General features: G+C 34.5%; 1 protein-coding gene across 2 annotated transcripts; it reads left to right on the forward strand.

Annotated features, from left to right (window-relative positions):
* The first annotated feature begins 16245 nt into the window (after window positions 1-16245).
* On the forward strand, window positions 16246-20808 carry LOC122296528 (protein decapping 5). 2 transcript variants are annotated; one of them, XM_043106302.1, is made up of 8 exons: window positions 16246-16572; window positions 17343-17443; window positions 17995-18066; window positions 18150-19082; window positions 19515-19580; window positions 19969-20166; window positions 20318-20428; window positions 20502-20808. In XM_043106302.1, the coding sequence occupies exons 1-8, from the start codon at window positions 16425-16427 to the stop codon at window positions 20646-20648; spliced, it is 1776 nt and encodes a 591-aa protein (XP_042962236.1). In that variant the 5' UTR covers window positions 16246-16424; the 3' UTR covers window positions 20649-20808. The 2 variants fall into 2 exon arrangements, with proteins under 2 accessions (XP_042962236.1, XP_042962237.1); XM_043106303.1 differs by lacking the exon at window positions 19515-19580.
* The last annotated feature ends 202 nt before the right edge of the window (window positions 20809-21010 follow it).

Raw genomic sequence — 21010 nt, forward strand, 5'->3', positions numbered from 1 at the left:
AAACCTTCTCAAGGGCTTAGACAAGGGGACTTTCTATCCCCTATCTTTTCATCTTGTGTTCTAAGGTACTGAGCTCTTTGTTGAACCATGTTGAACTTAAAGGAGCTATTACAAGTATTCCAATTTCTCGGGACAAGCTACACATTAATCATATATTCTTTGCAGACGACTGCTTGCTATTCTGCAAAGCAAACTCTCTTAAGTGGAGTAGAATGTACTATTTGTTTAGCATGTATGAAACAACCTCTGGTCAGAGATTAAATAAAGATAAAACTTCTATTCATATTAGCAGGAATACTCCAAGAGTCATGCAAGAAATGATCATGAAGATAGCTAGAGTTAGATCATCTGTGCCTTACGAGAAATATCTTGGCTTGCCAACTTTGGTGGGAAGATCTAGACTGAGTTTTTTTCGAAGCATTTTTAACAAAATAAGGAGCAGGATAAGCAGTAACAAAGTCAAGTCTCTCTCTCAAACTGGAAAGGAAATCCTTCTAAAATCAATGGTGCAAGCTCTCTCTACTTACTGTATGGGAGTTTTTAAACTCCCTTGCAATCTGCTGAGGAACATCAACAATCTTATGCACAACTTTTGATGGGGGCAGTATGATCAAGAGAGGAAAACTCATTAGATCTCATGGAACACCATGGGCAAAGCAAAGTCAGCTGGAGGTTTGGGGTTTAAAAATCTTGAGAGCTTTAACTTGGCCATGTTTGTTAAGCAAGGATGGCACATTCTATAATTTTCTCAGTCCCTAGCAGCTCAAGTCTTGAAGTTGAAATATTCCTAGCAGATTCCATTTTTTCAAGCTAAAGTGAGAAGCATGCCATATTTGATCTGAATGAGTATTTTAGCTACTAGACATTTACTAGAAAAAGGCACAATGTGGAGCATAGGAAATAGTAGAGAGGTCAAAATTTGGAAGGACAAATAGCTCCCTCAATCAACCATTGCAAGAGTTCAAACGTGCAGTTAAAGTGTTAGAGGATAATGCAACAGTGCAAGAACTAATTGATCCTGATACTAAGTAGTGGAACTCAAACTTGATTGATGAAATTTTCTCTAGTAAGGAAGCAACAACTGTTAAATGTATTCCTCTAAGTTCAGCAACATGTCTAACATATTAATGTGAAAAGGTACTTCAAATGGCAAATTTACAGTCAGAAGCGCTTATCATTTTCACAAGGACCTACTCGAGCAGTCTAAGGGTCAAACCTCTACTAGTGTGGGTCAAGGAAAGATGTGGAATGCTATTTGAAAGTTGAATGTTACCCCAACAGACAAAACTTTCCTGTGGAAGGCTTGTAGAAAAGGTCTCCCTACCAATATGAATTTGTTTAAGAGAGAGGTTGTGGAAAAGCCAATTTGCCTTATCTATTTAAAGGGGGACGAATCAGTGGCCCATGTATTGTGGAGTTGCCCTGCAACTCAAGATGTGTGGTGTCAATTAGGCCTGAAAATTGACCTTACCGGTTCGGTTCTGCGCCGAACCGACCACCATAATTCTCTGCATTTGCTGACCGAACACCGACCGTACAAGAGGATGGAACTGGCCGGAACCGATTCCGGTCGGTTCACCGGTTTGGGCCATTGTTTTGGGCCTCTTTTGGGCCCCTTTTGGCCTTTTCAAATGGTGTTTTTTTTTTTTTGCTCACTTCAATTATTTTTTGGACTTTTTCTACTCAATTTATTGAATTTATTAATCAATATTCACAATATTTTAGACTTTTCTTCTTATATTTTTAAAATTCATTACTAGTTTAAAACAATAAAACTAATATTGTTTTAGAAACTAATAATAGTAAGTAGTAGTAATTACTAAATAATACTCTAAAATCTAATAAGTTAGTTAATAACTATTAACTACTAACTACTAAGTAATCAATAAAAGTGTCCACTAAATGAGCAGATGTTTAATGTAAATACAAATTAACACAAATTGTTTTAAGTAATAAGCAAGCAACTAACACAAATTAAAATTAAAATATTAGGTCTTTAATGTCCCATTCCATATTCGCAAAGTCTTCAATCTTCAATAGTTGTGACGCTTGATTGTGCTCCCAACTCTATATAAATATGAAAAAAATTCATATTAAATATCAAATATTAATAAATTTGGATAATCAAGAAATAAATTAATTTAACTTATAAAAATAAATGAATATTGAATGAATACATTACCAGATTCTACCACAAAACTCTCCATATTATCCATGGCCTCTCAAAGATCAATTGGCGCCGATGGATGATGCAACCAATTCTGAGTACAAATAAGTGTCTCAACTGTTTTCGGAGCTAATGAATTACAAAACTGATCGAGTACACGCCCTCCTGTACTAAATGCTGACTCTGAGGCAATAGTGGAAACATGCATGACTAACAAATCTCGTGCAATCCCTTACAAGTATTGGATAATTAACCTCATTTTATCTCCATCAGATCAACAAATCAAAAGATGAACTGAGTCTCTCACAACCATCTGATAAATATCGGTCTACCTCTGTTTTAGAAGTAGCAGATTCAATCTCGTTATTTGGCTCATACCAATCCATATAAAATTGTGACTCTTCTTCACTTTCTCTTATGGGTATAGATGTCGTAATGGGTACATGTTCTTGACTACTCGAGGTAGAACCAAATGCAGCATTATACTCATCGTATAAGTCGAATAGTAATTGTCTCACACTTGACACCAAATGTAATCCTCGAGTCTCATCATAAATTTTTTTCAAGTTGCGAGTGAGAAGCCCTAACTTATTTCGAGGATCAAGCATAACCGCAACCAACAACAACAAGTTCATCTTATCCAATGAACCTCAATACTTATCATATTTCATTCTCATGCTTATAGTCATGTTCATCAAACAGCTATTAGAAATCTGACTCAGCCTAACCAATTCTTTTTGAAGCATGCAAATCTTCACAAAACTTGTATTAGCCATGACATGAAGGGATCCAGAAAATTGACAAGTGGCATCATAGAACATCTTCAAAAATTTCACAAAAACTCGCCGTCTCTTACTCATCAAATCTAGGAGGCCCTATGTGTCCCTCATTAAAGTAAGACACAAAATTGTAATCCTCACTTTCCATCTACCTAAAAACCTTTTCAAAATTTTCAGCCGCATCCAACATCATGTAAGTTGAATTCCATCGGGTTTGCACATCAAGACACAATATTTTTTTACAATCAATTTTTTCTTTTTCTGTACATTTCTTAAACTTGTCTAATCTAGTAGGGGAAGAACGCACATATCTAACCCATTTCTAACCATTGTGATGGCATCATTACACTCCTTTAAACCCTCGTTCACGACAAGATTTTAAATATGAGCACAACATCTCAAATGCATGTACTTTCCACCCAACACATTCCCCGTCAAAAAATGCTTCAAGTAAGAAGTTACAGTATCATTTGAGCTAGCATTATCAACAGTCACGATAAATATCTTATCAATGCCCCAATCAAGGAGGCACGATTCAATATATTTTCCAATTGTATCCTCTCGATGATTAGGGGTCAAACAAAAATTAATGATTTTTTTCTTCAACTTCCAATCATTATCAATGAAATGGGCAGTTAAGCACATATAATTCAGATTTTGTATCGATGTTCATGTATCAGTAGTCAATGAAACCCTTATCTCCCCGTCTTTAAACAATTTTTTAATCTTCGTCTTTTCAGATGTAAACAGTTTCATATAGTCTCTTGCAACTGTGACACGACATGACACTTTAAATTTTGGTTTAAGTAACCAAACCAACTTCCTAAAGCCTTGTCCTTCAACAATTCTAAATGATAATTCATCAATAATTATCATTTCCGCAATGACCAACCTCAATGCATCTTCATTATATTTGTGGGTCACAAGATTCCTTACGACGCTACTATCACTCTCTCCAATCCTCTCCTCGGGTCTTGCCTCACCCGCCAATGTTTGTTGATATCTATTTAGAGGCCCATGTTTATGAGGATTTCTTGAACATGCAGATAAGTGATTTTGCATAATTGAAATCTCATTCCTCTTTGAGTGGTAAGCATAAATCTTGCCACAATAGTTACACTTAGCCTTCGGATCATCTAAGGGACAACCCTCAACTTTAGTAAAATGATCCCAAACAACTAACGGGTTCTTCCCCTTCCGTTTCCTCGGAAGTGGACAAGTACTACTAGGGGCACTTGATGGTTTTGGTGTTTGGGTCTCTCCCAAATTAACGGTTTGTTCATCATTATCAAAATCGATTGGAGTTGATGAGGAATCCATCTAACATGTGAAAAACTAAATTCAAAATTAAATAACAAACAAATTTCCCAAAGTAGAAATCAATTAACTTCAAAATCAATTGTCTAACTCAAAATCAATTAACTTCAAAATCAATTTTCAGAATTCAAAATGAACCCTATCACGAGCAATTAACTTCAACATTTGGATTAGAATAAAAGAATCAGAGTACTTCTATCTCTTGCATCTTCATGAGTTCCAGTATGCTCTTAAAACGAACCCTTCTTTTATGAATTTGATCCTCAAATTACTGATGTGTTAATATCAGTCATTTGAGGATCGTATCATGAAACAAAGGACATTGGACAAATGGCTAGAAAGGACTTGCAATTAACTTCAACATTCAGATTCTAAATTCCCATGTTAATCACGAGCTTAGTAGTCACTGACTAGTGACTATTTCGTTCATGCTAATGGACGGCCAGCTTACTATATTATCAAATCATGAATTTAATTTAATTCCTCTACTGATTTAATTTTCATAAATATAAAATTTAACTAATATCATTTGAGAGCAAACAGCCAAACACCAACAACAAACACCAACAAATTTCTCAAATCAACACCAACGGCAAACACCAACAACGGTTCAACACCAAACACTAACAAATTTCTCAAATCTCAAATCAATTAAATTAAGAGATTTACCTTTCAAAATGCCTTGGAAGGAGCCGGCGTCGAGCTGAGGAAGGGTACCCGAGAAGGTCAGACAGAGGGCCGGAGGCTTCAAGTTGATGAAGGGGACGACGGCAGCGACAACTAAAGGGGACGACGGCAGCTGGACTGCTGGAGAACCGAGAGGAGAGAATCGGGAGAGAGGGAGAGTTCAAACGGTGTGGGTTCATTGGATTGTTGGAAGAGTGAGAGCACTGAGAGGAGTGAAATCGAAGGGCAAAGAGGCAGTTTTGCCCTAATACAAAATGGCACTGTTTACTTTATTAGTTTGAAACATAAAGATCAGAGAACGATGCCGTTTCACTCACTTAAGTGAAATGGCGTCAAAGGAAAAAAAAAATATGTAACGGTTCGGTCGGTCAATTTTTTGATTTCTGCAGAGCCAAACCGTTGACTGAATCGACCGAAATCGGTTCATGTTATTTTCTCCCAACCGTCGACCGGTTCTTCGTCGGTTCCAGCATCCTGAGGTCGGTTTAGGTCAGTTGCTTAATTTTCTATACACCCCTAGTGTCAATGTTCCAAGAAGATACAAATGAGATTTGATTTGAAGCTGTGTTTTCAGGATCTTTTTAAGGAGATGTGCAGCCATGCAGATAATGAACTCTTGAAGGAATTTGTTGTGATCTCTAGAAGAATTTGGCTTAGGAAGAATAATTTTTTATTTAAGCCAACCTTCTCGCATCCTAATACAATGGTGAACCAGGTTGTAAAGGATTTATGTGTGGTGAAGTCTATAAGTTTTGTGTCTGAGAAGTAGAAGGATAAGCCCAGGTCAGTGATTCAAGAGTGATCTCCTCTACCAGAGAACATATTCAAAATCAACTGGGATGCTACTGTTGATAGGGTACATTGCAAGATTGGCATTGGTATTATAGTGAGAGACCATTGTGGTTCTGTTATTGCTACAATGAGAATGAGTAAGCTTTTGTTCCCTGATCCATTACTGGCATAAGCAAGTGGAGCTCTTGAAGCTACGAAGTTTGGTATTCATCTGGGAATTCACCAAATCATTATGGAGGGTGATTCACTACAAGTAAATTAGGCTATTAATAAGCACGAGAACTTTTGGTCTTGTGTAGGTATTGTTGTCAATGATATCAAACAACAACTGCTACTCTACACTCAATAGTATGCTCAGCATGTTAAAAAAGAAATCATTGTAGTTGCTCATGCTTTAGCGCTATATGTACTTCTTAGTTCAGCATGTTAAAAGAGAAATCAATGTAGTTGCTCATGCTTTAGCACAAGATGCACTTCTTAGATCTAATGATGTGGTCGACATAGAGGATCCTCCTTCATGCATTCTCTCTTTGTTATAACTCTAGTGATTAATGAAATTATTCCCTTTAAAAAATTACAAAAGAAAAATCTATAACAAAATTACTCAAAATAAATCAACAAACACAACTAAAAATAACATAAAACATATTATTCTAAAGTTTTAGTTAACATAATAATAGTATGAGCTGGTCACATCCTGATGATGTATATGAATTATGCCAACATCTTTGAATTGTTGTACATCATAATATCAGAAACCCAAAAAAAAAAAAAAGTACTTTTACCGTTAAGAACATGAAATACATTATTCCACAAATAATTTGAAACAATATTATATCACATGCTTTATACATACACTTTGAGTATAATTCATTGAAACAAACCCTTTAAGAGACCAACAAATTAGTTTTTAAAACTCCAAATAACCAAATTTATTTTCTAAAACCCAAATGCCACAGTAATGTAGGAGCCCCATATGTAAAAACAAAAAATAATGATTACAAATAAAAAGTGGGAAGGACCCTTAAATGAAACACATCGAGCATGTCTACTATTTGTTTACCATTTCGGGCACAAGCCATCACGATGATTGGGGAAAAGGTTTAATACCAAAAGAAAAAATCTATTCATCATCTATTTTCTTATAATCCTCTTATCATTCCATAATGTGACATTAGATGATAGGTTCACAAGTGAAATATAATTAATAGCCTCAAATCATATAATAGCATATAATAGGATGATGAGAGATGTGAGATGAATGACATGTCGGAAAAGCCCAACTTAGCTTTTATATATAGTAATAGATTAATTATTCAAATTATATCGCATCATCGTTATTTAATTTTCTTTAAATATTATATATGCTAATATAATAATGGTTGAGTTATTGAATGACAAGATCAAGGTTAACATTTTCTTATTCTTTTTTTAAATCGACCTAATTCTTATCCATAGATGATATCATTATCATCAAACTATTTTTCATATTGAACATATCTTAAAAATAATAAATATTGATTTGGTAAGAATTAAAATTATTGGCTTTCTAACTTTGCCCATTTTCTCCGAAGAGAATAGGTTCCTCCCTCTCCCTCTCCTTCGTTGCGACGTTGACTATAACCCTAATCTACCGTTGCCATCGCGAGAAGCCCCCTCTTCTCCTTGCCAATCAAGCTCTTTTGCTCCCATCTTGCTCTCTCTGCAAGTATTACGCCTCTTTCCATTCCCTCATGGAAACTCCTCTTTCATCTAGTCCTAATCTATCTAACCTCAGAAAATCGAGAAACTGGGTGCACCCACTCTAAAGTTGTATGTCGTCATTGTTGGAACTTCAAATTGGAGCTCTCTTCTATAACCAATATTGAGCTTCTCCTTGAAAAGAACCTAAATCAAACATGGGAAGCCAACAATTTTCTTCACCTCTCTGGAAATCCAACGATCCAAGGTGCCATTACAATATGCTTTGGTTGCAAAGTTTTCTAAATGACAGCCCCAAATGGATTCAATTCGAAGCCACATCATGAACAAATGGGATCTATTGCATTCTTCGATTGTTGGTTTGATTGATCAACAACACGTCTTGATAAAGTTGCAACTGCTGATGACCTAGCTAAAGCCTGGACCAAGATACACACTTAATGGAAGGAGCAATGGTTAGATTGTTCAAATGGTCAAGGGACTTCAACCCCACAGATGAGTCATCTATTGCACTTGTTTGGATAAGGCTACATTTACTGCCTTTAAATTTCTATGAGAAATCTTACCTGAATGTCATTGTTAATCTTCTTGGTAAATTTCTAGCCACTGACCTCCCCACAATCACTCACACACATCCCTTGGTTGCTTGAGTCTATATTGAAATGGATCTCTTTGTCGCTAAGAAAAATATCATATGGATAGGTATTGATGATGAAGGATTTTGGCAAAAAAATAAAATATGAGAGGCATCCTAGTTATTGTAGTAACTGCAACCTCCAAAGGCATGTTATTTTTTATTGTGGGAAAATGATAGCCAAGAATCCTCAACTGAATTCAGGTGACTCTAAACATCTCGCTCATGTGATTGAGAAAAAATGGGTTTCTAAACCCACCTGAACAAACAATCCTTTCAATTCCTTTACCTACCAATACCCAAGTCTCAGAACCTAGCGAACCTAGTAAAGAGGTTGACCAAAATTTTTGAGTTCTACAACCCCCTACATCCAAAGTAGTGGAAAGGAGGCAGGCCCTACTTTCGTGGTTGAGCCACTGTATACTCAATCCAGTGTTAAATTGGAAACTACACCTAGTAAGTCTCTATTGAAAGTCCACAATGATTCTGAGACCACTAAGGACCAAGTGGTGGGACCTGAACTATCTCTATAGAACCTATGTTGGATGAGGTCCCTATATTTAATTCTTTTTTTATGCTTATTAATTATTTGAATCTGGACTCATCCATATCTCTACCAGAAGAAAGAAAATATTCATCGAAAGCCACTCAATTTGACTTTAAAATTGTGGAGAAAATTTCCTTAAACCAAAATCTAGAATTCATTGGTTGTTAGAGGGCGACAAAATTACTAAAGTCTAAGTTTTTTCATCATATGACTGCCCATAAAAGAAGAAAAGCTAGCATTGGTCCTGTCAATATCCTTCATAGTACATCTACTTCTAATCACAATATCATTTCATGCTACTGCTGTGGATTTCTTTCAAGATTAGTTAACAGCTAAACATGGTCATGAGGTTAACCATTTACTGACACAAATTCTTAGCCTTGTGGTCAAGATGATAATGCTCTTCTTCTCAAATCTCTCAGCCTCAATGAGATTAAAAACGCGGTCTGGAGCAATCTTAAGGACTCTGCTCTCGGTCCTAACGGTTTTTCTTCTTCCTTCTATATTTCTTACTAGTCTATTATCTATAATGATCTTCTTAAGGCTGATACTAAATTTTTCCAACAAGATCTCTTAACCCCTCCTACAAGCACACTTCATTGTATTTAATTTCAAAAACTGACAGGCCTACTACTCCATATAATTTCAGGCCAATTAGTCTTTGCGAAGTCGCTTATAAAATTATCTCCAAAATCTTGGCTACTCGCATCTCTACTATTATACCCAAATTTATCTCCAATCATCATAGTGCATTTGTCGAGGGGAGGATTATCTAGGACAATATGGGCTTAGCATAGGAATTAACTCATAAGTGGGCTAAGAATATCCATGATAACAATGTCATGCATAAAATTGACATGACCAAAGCTTTTGATAGGGTTAACTGGGTCTATCTTTCTCGATTTTTATCAGCTTTTGATTTTAGTGCACTTGTAGTCTCTCTTCTCAAGGCTTGTTTCTTGGAATCCCATATTCCTTAATGGTATGCATGCCAACTATATTACTACTCGCATGACCCTTTATGTCCTTTTCTTTTTTATCATTAATGAAGAGCCGTAAGTAAAGGTCTGTATCAACTTATTATGGCTGGCGATACTACTTCCTAAGCATTCCCTTGTGTGCAACCCTATCAACCACATTCTCTTTGTCAATGATCTTTTGCTCTTCACCAATGGTTAACAAAAAAAATTCTTCAAGCCTTATGTCCTTCATTACTCTTTATGAGAATATCTCGGGGCAAAAATTCAATCATTTCAAAAATATTTTCCTAGTGCATAAAAGTGCCCTAGCATTAGAAAGAACATTATCCGTACCACCACAGGAAGGTAAATTTTCTATAGTTTACCTTGGTGCCCCCCTCTACCCTAGTAAGCTTTACATTTCTACTTTTTATTCTATCTTGAACAAAATTAGGAAACAAAAGCTGGGGGGAAATGTCACCTTTTATCCACGAGAGATAGGGGTGTAACCAGTTCGGTTTTGGACAAATTTTGTAACCGAACTGGTATACACCGGTTTTAGAAATTTAAAAACCAATACATAACGGTTCATCACCAAAACTGGAGCTTTTGATTTTTTCAATTTCAATCCAGTCTGGTCATGTTTACTGTTTACACGTGTGGCATTACATAAGTTTAGTATTATGATTTTTTCAACACTAAACTTAATTATTAGAATTTAGTATTTATTATTAATAATTACTAATTTATTAGTGTCTAATTATACTAATATAGTATAAATATTGTCTAACTTCTTAGTGATAATAATATATTTGAATAATAAGGTTAAAATAGTATAATTAATGTTTCATTATATTAGTATAGAATGAGTAATCATGTCTAACTTATATAAAATGTTATATTAATTTTATGCTATAAGATTAATAGATTTGGATAATAAGATTAAAATTTCATGTTATATTAATTAGCAATTTAGCATATATATAATATAAAAAATTGAAAATATATATACATATGTTCAAACCAGTTTTGAAAATATGAAAACCGGTTTAGGACTAGCTTTAATTTTTAAGGTCTGGTACCAGACTGGATCGACTACAAACCGGTTTAGTTTGGTTCAACCATTTTTTCGATATTTTTTACCCTCCTAATGAGAGGCAAGCTTACTTTGATTAAATCTATCATCAACTCCATCCCTATCCATATCTCTGTGCTCAATCCTCCTAAAAAACTATTGATACCATTCATAAATCTTTTGCATCTTTTCTGGTGTGAGTCGACGATTAGAACAAGAAAAACTAGATATCCTGGTGTAGTATTGCCCATCCCACTCTTGAGGGAGGCTTGGGTATTAGAAATTTGCGTGATGTCTTGCAAGCCCTTCATTGTAAGCTAGCTGGGCATTTTTTCATCTCTACTTCTCCCTAGGCTACCTTTCTCCACCAATAATATATAAGAAACACTTCTTCCCTTAACACTATAGCAATAGAAAAATTACCACACCAACTCTTGGAAAATTATCAGTCACTATCTCCTTATCATTCACCATGAAAGTCAGTGAAATATTAGGGAGCATGCCCTTAACTTCTAGTATGATAACCAATCCATGGATGATTCTTTAGCTCATAAGGGCTTCTATATCACCAATCCAAATCTTCAAGTAAAAGAGGCTTGACATCCGCTGGTTGGAATATGTAAATGTTTTCTTCTTTATTTGACACCTATCTAATTCAATAGGTTATTCAACTCTGCATCATGCTCAAACTAGGTCACAATGTTAGAATCTAGAAATACTCTCCTAATGGCAAGTTCTCTTCTAAGTCAGCTTGGAGTTTTCTTAGGGATCATCTTCCTCACACCAATGCCTTAAATTTTGTTTGGAATCAAACCCTTCCCCATAAAAGATTTCAGTTTTAGGTTGGAAGTTTCAGAATAATGGTATCCCTCTTGATGATAGAATCCTATATTGTGGTATCCCTATGACCTCAAAGTGTTCTTCTCGTTTTGAACGATATTGTGAAACTGCAAATCATGTCTTCATTGATTGCTTTCTTGCAAAAACCATTTGACACTATTTCATTGTAATCCTATGGAACTATTTGCAGTTTCATTACGGTATCCCTTTTGATGATAGAATCTAACATTGTGGTATCCCTATGGCCTCAAAGTGTTCTTCTCGTCTTGAAGGATATTGTGAAATTGCAAATCATGCATTCGTCGATTGCTTTGTTGCAAAGACCATTTGGCACTATTTCATTGTAGCTCTTAATCATGCCCTATTAGATAATAGTTGATGGAAAGGCATTTCAATCCATTGATGGTTCTCTTGTAAGGGTCCCAATCAATTCGATCTTCTTACTCATTTATTGTCTTTGCTCTTCCAATGGGAATTATGGCTAGCTTGCAATAAACTATTATTTTTAATAGCTCTAACATCTCAACCCTTACTATTATTGTTAAACTCAAGAAGTGGTTGAGAGAGCTCAATCCTCTTCTAAAACCAAAAGCTCTCACTTTTAAGGACAACATTGAGGTTCTCAACTTTTTACTCATCCCTCGATCAACTCTTCGAACCAAACACCATATTTTAGTCAAATGGATTCCACCTCCTTTAAGCACTCTCAAGCTGAATGTTAACGATGTTTCAAAAGGAAACCCTAGAAATGCTGGCTATGGTGGTATTTTACGTTCCCATAATTACTCTAACATAGCAGCTTTCTCTTGTTTTCTATGTACATGTACCAACACTTTTGTTGAATTTTCAGCTATGAGATTTGGTTTGATTTTATATGAACTGAGTATTTCTAATCTAATTGTTGAGACCAATTCTCTTATAAATGTTAATTGGCTTAATAAAGACTCTTCCCCTAGGGCACTTTAGTTCAAAAGACCAATTTTAAAAAAGTGCTCATTGTCCAGGGCAAGCAACGATATCTCACACTCGTGGGTGAGCACTTTAGTTGCATTACATGCTCGAGAATCGTGCCGATGGCTGGGGGAGCTCGCGTAGATCGTTCTAGTTTGATTAAATCTAATGCTTACGTAGGAGTTCGGCTTCTGAGATTGTAAAGTGTACCCAATCTCTATAAGTACCTAACCCTCTACTTATATATATAAAAAAAAAGTATCTAATGCTTAATCAAATTGATTGGATTACATGGGAGCTTGGCTCCTAAGCATGTATAGTGTACCAGATCGTCGGCAGTATCTTATCAAGTTCACAACAACAAATTTCACAATAAGGCTTGGTTTGTTTTCACAAATGAGTTGAAATAAAAGTTAAAAGTTGAATAAGATATTATTAGAATATATTTTTTAATATTATTTTGTTTTGAAATTTAAAAAAGTTGAATTGTTTATTTTATTTTGTGTGAAAATTTTAAAAAGTTATGATGACTAGATGAGATTAGTTGACAAACCATACAAGTCGACGACACAAATATCCACCAAAAGTCTCCATCTCAGAAACATCCATTGATGATAAAAATACATACAAAAAAAATATCCATATCAGACCCATAGGTCTTTGGTGCAAAAGTGAAGATATATATTTTTTTTCTTAATTTTCTATATTTCCATTTCTGTTGTGGTCGCGGGTTGCGCCGTGGTCAGATTCGATCATGTTCACATGATTGTCCATATATTTCCCAGCTAGCACCATGGTCGGTGAATAAACATGGCTTTGTAATTTTTCTATAGAAGAAGTTTGAAGCATAAGGAGGAGAACAAAAATATTGAAATATGAAGAACAAGAATATGGTAGATAGAGAGTGGGGGTGCGAGAAAAGATGAAGATCAAGCTAGTTTTGGAGATTTCTGGTTGTCATTGGCTAGTTGATTTGGATCATGGATGTTTCTATATAAATCGATTTGTTATAGGGGTATTTTAATTAGTTCGGGTATGTAACAAAACCTGTAGCAATTTTAGTCTAACATGACATCTGTAGAGGGATATTTTAAGGTTCGTTTGGGAATGCAATTGTTTTCATGTATTCTCATATATTATCAAACTATTTTACTAATATTCATAAAATATTTCATTACTATTTACAGATTTTCTGAGATATTCTTAAGATCAAATAAGCCTTTAAGTTCCGTTTATATGCTAAGAGTATCTCAAATCATATGTGAATAGTAATAAAATAGTTTGTGAGTAGTAATAAATAGTTTATGAATAATAATGAATTGTTTTGTGAATAATAGTGAAGTGGTATAAAAATATCTTACAATAACTATATCCTCAAACAAGTTCGGTCCCGTTTGGTTGCGAGACTCAGTTGAGATCAATTTAATTCAGTTTAATTTTAAGCTGAGCCTGGCATTCAAACTCCAAACTCTCAAATTACTAAACTCATCTCAACTCAAAATATTCTTACATGTGAAACCTACAACATTTTTTAACTCAATATATCTTTATACATGAGATCCATAACCTTTTTCAATTTTCTATAAATAGTATAAAACTCATCTTGACATTCAAATACATCTAAACTCACTCTAATCATAAAATAAGTTATATATTTTTATGAGAAATAATTTGTACAAGTCCTAAATAGACAAACTTCATATAAGTTTTTGTAAAAAAATATATCCCACCTAAACAACATGTATAAAAACTATTCTGATTAGTAGGATCTATTTTTTTACAAATAATTTATATAAGACTTGTCTATTTGAGTTTTATTCTTGATATTATTATATTCTTACTAGGGGTGACTTCGGTCCGGTCCGGGGAGGTTTTGCAGATCGGATCGGTCCAGGGTTTTCCCACCCTAGACCGGACCGAACTCCCTAAGGGTCGGGATGGTCCGGTTGGTCCATTCAGTCTACGGTTGACTTTTTTTTTTTAATCCTATAACATTTTGTTTGATACTTATATAATTATATTGTGATATATTTAATATATATATATAGTATACTATTATATATATTAATATATATATATATATATATATATATATATATATTAGTAATATGCTAATATTATTAGTTTATTAGTATACAATAAATTAGTAATAGTTATTAACTTATTTGCTATAACTAATAATACGCTAGTACTAATACTATAACTAATAACTATATGTAATAATAGTAATACTATATGTAATATACTAGTATTACTATATCTTTTCAAACACCACACATTTATTAATACTCTATGTTATACTATATTAAATAATAGTAATACTCTTATTACTAATACTATATGTAGTTATATTAAATACTATATTATTAATACTCTATGCAGTTATAGTGATTTAATACTAACATATTACATATTAAGTTAACTATATTAATACATTATAAATTTATACATATATGATATATTATAATTTATACCATAACTCTTATAATATGTTAATATATTAATATATACTAGTATTATATATTATAGTTAATAGTTATACATTAAATAGTATAATAATACATTGATACTAAATATATATAGTTATAGACTTATAATGATTTAGTTATTATGAATTTACGATTAGTATAACTATATAATAGTATTTGTATTAGACTATTAGTGATTTAGTATAGCTATATTATATTAGTAATATTAGTTATGTTGAATCAATCAGTTAGTATAACTATTTTCTATATTATTATTATTAATAATATTAGCATTAGTTATAGCCATATAGCCTATATTAGACTTAAAAGTCTTAGACTATGTAATAGACTAATAGTATTAGTAGAACTATATAGCTATATATTAATACTAATTATAGTGAAAAATATAACTATATAATATTATTAATAGTAGACTAATAGTATAGTTATATATTAGTATTAGTTAAATTGTTATAGTGATTTAGTATATTATAATTTATACTATAACTCTTATAATATGTTAATATATTAATATATAGTAGTACTATATATTATAGTTATACATTAAAGAATATAATAATACATTCATACTAAATATATATAGTTATACTTATAGTGATTCAACTATATATTAGTATTAGTATTAATTATAGTATTTAATATAACTATATAGTCTATATTAGTATAAGTATAACTATAGTATATTATAATATTAGACTATTAGCATTATTTTTTTTAATACCATATTGGACTATTAGTATTAGTATTAGTATAGATATTAGTATTAGTATATAATTATAAATATTAATATTAGTAAAAAATTATATAATTAATTTATAAAATTATTTATATAAATTATATTTTTATTTTTTATTTTATTTTTCATTCGGTTCGGTTTAGGGATCGAATCGGACCCCTTCGATCCTCCTAAAATTGGACCAGACTGAATTGGGTCCGGTCTGATTTGGTCTAAAAATGGCCAGTCCGGTCGGTTTGGCACGTCCGAACCGGCTAATACTCACCCCTAATTTTTACGTAAAAAAATTAAGGTTAATCAGCAAAGGGTCGGGCTACTGTGTTGTCGAGCTCTTGCCGTTGGCTTGCCGCCCAGGCCTTTTTATTGTTTTCAATTTTCTTTTCATAAATTTTTAATATATTTAAATATTTTTAAAATATAAAAAATACACTAATATATTTAAAATTATATATTTTTTGAATCACTAAATAAGTAAATAAAAAAAATAAAAAATAAAAAAAATAAAAGAAAAAAATGCGGTCCCGCCTAGGCCGCTCACTAGTATGCATAAGCAAAACTCGGGAATACCCTTCGAAAGGCCTAAGCAGTGCGTAAGTTCGGAAAAAAACCGATAAACACAAACGGGGCCGCACGACACTCACGACTTTACCCCAAAACCTGAACCCTACTCTCTGTATCGCGCTCGCTCTTTCTGTTTACAGTGATAATAATTACAGAAGTATTGCAGTTTATGATTGGAATTGGAAGATTATGGCTTCGGAAAGTGCTTCCAGAACGAGTCCAACGGCCGATTCCTACATTGGGAGCTTGATAAGCTTGACTTCCAAGAGCGAGATTAGATATGAGGGCGTGCTCTACAACATCAATACTCATGAGTCCAGCATTGGACTCCGAAATGGTAAGTTTTCTTTTCTGATTCTCTCTCAAATAGTAAGTTTCTTCCGAATGCATATATTTCACACGGTATATTTTGTTCTAATTTCACTTACAAAAAAAAAAAATTGTTCTAATTTCAGTTCTATTGCCAAGTTTAGCTTATAATGTATATTTAATTCATATGATTATGTTTGCATCTGAGTTCTGAGTGAGTATTAGAAGGAGGATGGCACAAGTTTGTTTTAGAGTAACCTTCTAGGTGATGTGGTTTGAGTGGGGATATGCAGACGAAGATTTTTTCGGTGTGGATTATGCGTGTAGCATTGGAAGATTAATCTGGCTACAAATATGTTTTTGCTGAGGCTTATAACGGTTTGTGGTGATGTCGGGCTTGAGTTGGTTAATCGAGTGACCAGGAAGTCAGGATGTTTGGGGTATTCATTTAGGACACAATCTCAACATTTATAAATTTTACAAATTCAAGATGAGATAGTCTTTGTATCCCTGTCGAAGTCTCAGTTGATCTTGGGGATTGGAGCACTTCATGAAATAATGCCTCTATTAATCTCATTATTGTTCATGCATAGGGCCCACTAACATGCAAACGAAAAAAGATGTATATATTAGATGTGTGCATTATCCAGTCCATATTATGTGTCCATCAAACAGCAATTGTTATTTTCTCATGTGCGTTTCTTGTTTGTATCTCTGATGTATATATTAGATGTATTCAAGTTATGTTCAGATGGATTGTCAATACTCATTTATGATTTATCTCTCTCCATGTGACAGTACGATCATTTGGAACAGAAGGAAGGAAAAAAGATGGTCCGCAAGTCCCTCCAGGTGACAAAATTTATGAATACATACTATTCCGTGGGAGTGACATCAAGGTATCCTATGGGAAACACTCTTTGGCTGCTCTTCATGTTGTTTATAATATTTACTTTGACTATTTGGGCTTAATAATATTAAGTTTTTGATTTTGCTTTTGGAGGGAAGTCAATACATTGTTTTTAGTGGTTTCCTGTGTCAAATCTGCCTTTGTATGTTTGATTTTATGAGATGACTACAACAAGGATGCAATGACATAGGCTTTGACATTCCCTTTAAAACAGAGCTGTTTTGCAATTCTCAAAACTGATCACAGTGCAGAATATGAGATGACAGGGAATAAGTGGCCTGATCTATAATTCCTTTATCTGATAAAATTTATGGTTTTTAGCCTTTCTTTTGAATGTTTGCATGGCGCGGGCAGAGATTTTCTTTTCATTAAAAAAAAGAGAAAGGAAAAAGGAAAATAATTTAACAGATATTATCTCAAGACTCAACTTTTTGCACTTCATATTTTCTGTTGGTTAATATTTCTTTTGTTTTTTGGGTTAATATTTGTAGTGAACAGAACTACAAAGATCCTAAACATTCTTTAAGCTTCCTTCTGCAGGATTTACAGGTTAAATCTTCTCCACCTGTTCAGCCTACACCACCTATAAACAATGATCCGGCTATTATTCAGGTGATTGGTGTGAAGACCTTTTTATCACATTATGAATTAAATCGGGCTAAATCATTCTGAATTTTTTCTAATTTCTTATGCAGTCTCACTATCCTCACCCAGCTTCTACTTCTACAAGCATGCCTCCTGCTGTTAGTGCATCTTTGTCAGATCTTAGTTCACATGCTGCACAGTTGGGACTCCATGGATCAAGTTTCCAAGGTGGCCTTCCTTTGTATCAACCTGGAGGTAATATAGCTCCCTGGGGAGCTACACCATCTCCTTCTAATGCAAATGGTGGTGGGATTGCCATGCCAATGTACTGGCAAGGATACTATGGCCCCCCAAGTGGACTTCCTCATTTGCATCAGCATTCTTTGCTCCATCCACCACCTGGACTGTCAATGCCTTCTTCACTGCAGCCGCCGATGCAATATCCTAATATTAATGCCTCTTTACCCACTGGTGCTTCAAACTTACCTGACGAACCATCTTCTTTGCCTCCTCCCATTTTTAGTTCTGTGAATTTAAGCTCTAGTTCTTTAGCACCATCAACTCTGCTTCCCGTCCCTTCAGTCACACTAACTTCTGAAACATTAGGAAACTCAGTGCTTAACAAGGCACCACCTAGTTCTGGCCTTCCTGCAATTGCATTTGGTTCTAGTTTGCCATCTCTGGCTCCTTTAACTATGTCTAGTCCAGATATAAATGCTATTGTGCCATCAATCAACAAGCCTACTGCAATTCCTAGTCCAATCTTGTCGTATCAAGCCTCTTCTAAATCTACATCGTCTATTGTTGGAACATCCAACTCTATTCACACAGAAACACCAGCACCCTCATTGGTAACTCCGGGTCAGCTGTTGCAGTCTGTACCTACCGCAGTTTCTTCTCAAACTTCACAAATAGCACAAAAGGATGTAGAAGTGGTTCAAATATCATCATCAGCTTCACTATCAGAACCAATATTGCCAGTTTCAGCTGAAGCTCAGCCGCCAATACTTCCATTACCAGTACCTTCACAAGCTGCTCAAAAGGTGATCTTGTTACATCTATCTTTGTATGTGAGTTCAATTATGCAGGTCAGTTTATACTGTAGATTTTTTGTGAGCTTTTATACTGACCCTGTCTGCCCTTGGTTCATATGCAAGCTGCAAAGGCACTGTATTGTTGCAGTTTTTGGTTGCTTACTCTACTATTTTATCCTTATGTGGAATTTACTGCTGGATTCCAAAGGTTCTTTTGTAGGATATTCATGAAGTGCTGCGCCTGCTAAAGCAATTCAATTTATCTTTTTTTCTCGTTTGAATTAAATTAAATTTGGTGCCTTTCTATACTACCCAGTCATGTTGTCTATATATCCATATGTCGTGAGGATTCTGATACACACTTTCTCTCTCTCTCTCTCTCTCTCTCTCTCTCTCTCTCTCTCTCTCTCTCTCTCTCTCTCTCTCTCTCTCTCATCCCAGCCAAATGGAACTCCTTTTCAACATCGTCATGGTTACCGGGGACGTGATAGAGGAAGAGGAATGGGGGTAATTTGTTGTTTACACTTAATGTTTGAAATTAAGTTGTGTTACTTCATATTAAAAAAAAAATTAAGTTGGGTTACTGGATGTGGGTCAAGCTTCAATCTGAGAACTTCATTAAAGACTTTTAAGTATCAACGTAGTTATTTGGTGAGTTTCACTTTTCAAGTCTCTAGATCAAATTAAGGTTTTTTTAGGAGTGAGAGCTGCATTCTGTGTTTATGAAATTTCAAATCTAATAAAAGATTTACACAATGTCAAGGTACTGCTGATGACATCCCCCCTCCCCCCCAAAGTAAATCATGATTTATGTAATATCATCATGATCTGTAATTGATTAGTTTCTCTCATTGAATGTGGTTTTGGCATGAAAATTTGAACACATGCTGTGCAGAGTTCACGTCCAGGAAAAAAATTCTCTGAAGATTTTGATTTCATAGCTATGAACGAGAAATTTAAGAAGGATGAAGTGTGGGGTCATCTTGGCAAGAGTAGTAAATCTCATTCAATGGACAAAGAAGGGGATGAAAAATTTGGCGATGAAGATGATACTCAAGATGAAGATGATCAATTACCGAAATTTGGGGTCAAGGTGATATTTTCTGTTTTCTGTATCATTATGGCTAGATCAAGTTCTGTTTGTGGGGGAGGGGGAGAGAGAAAAGGGGGGGGGGGGGGGGGATTCTTTTTCTATGTATTTATTTTTACTTCATTTATAATAAACAGTTTCTTTATGTCAGCAGCCTGTCTATAATAAGGATGATTTCTTTGATTCCCTCTCCTGCAATGCACTTGGTCATGAATCACAGAATGGAAGGACGAAATTCTCTGAGCAAATGAAGATAGACACAGAGGTAACGTTTGTTTTGATTTGTCACTCCTGTGTCTTGAGAATTATGTCCAATATTTTTGCCTGTTTGTGTACAGACTTTTGGTGACTTTGCAAGGTATCAGGGTGGTCGAGGAGGTCGTGGACATGGGCGTGGTGGTCGTTTTCGTGGTGGTTACCATGGAAGGGGGTATAGTCATGGTGGGAGGGGCTGGGGGCGGGGCGTTTCCAGTCATGGCCCTTAGGGGCACTTGAAAGACTTCCCAAATGTTGTAGTGGGTAAATGTAAAGCCAATCTGCTCACGACAGCAAACCAGTACTTGAGGGCCGTGCTTTTTATGGTTGTGTTCTTACACATTTGACTGTCCTGAAAATAAAGAGTAGGATGTGCATTTTGATTTTAAATTTTGTCTGAATCTGTTTCCCTCATTTAGCAGAAATCTTATTTGGAGTTAACGAAAGAACCGTTTGTTTTCAGTGGACGAAATTTTCTGCCCTCCAAGGGTACCATAGCAAAAAATTGCTTTATTATTATTATTATTATTATTATTGTACAATTAGCCCCTGTTTATGTATGATTTGTATACAAAAAGAAGTAGAAGAAGAA

This window comes from Carya illinoinensis, chromosome 15 (genome assembly GCF_018687715.1).
Source record: "Carya illinoinensis cultivar Pawnee chromosome 15, C.illinoinensisPawnee_v1, whole genome shotgun sequence".
Classification (NCBI taxonomy): Eukaryota; Viridiplantae; Streptophyta; class Magnoliopsida; order Fagales; family Juglandaceae; genus Carya; species Carya illinoinensis.

Bases quoted from the DNA above. Each gene is read 5' to 3' on its own strand.
- LOC122296528 (XM_043106302.1), top strand. From the start codon at position 16,425: ATGGCTTCGGAAAGTGCTTCCAGAACGAGTCCAACGGCCGATTCCTAC. The intron at 16,573-17,342 runs GTAAGTTTTCTT...TCCATGTGACAG, and splicing joins CAGCATTGGACTCCGAAATG to TACGATCATTTGGAACAGAA. The intron at 20,167-20,317 runs GTGATATTTTCT...TTATGTCAGCAG, and splicing joins TACCGAAATTTGGGGTCAAG to CCTGTCTATAATAAGGATGA.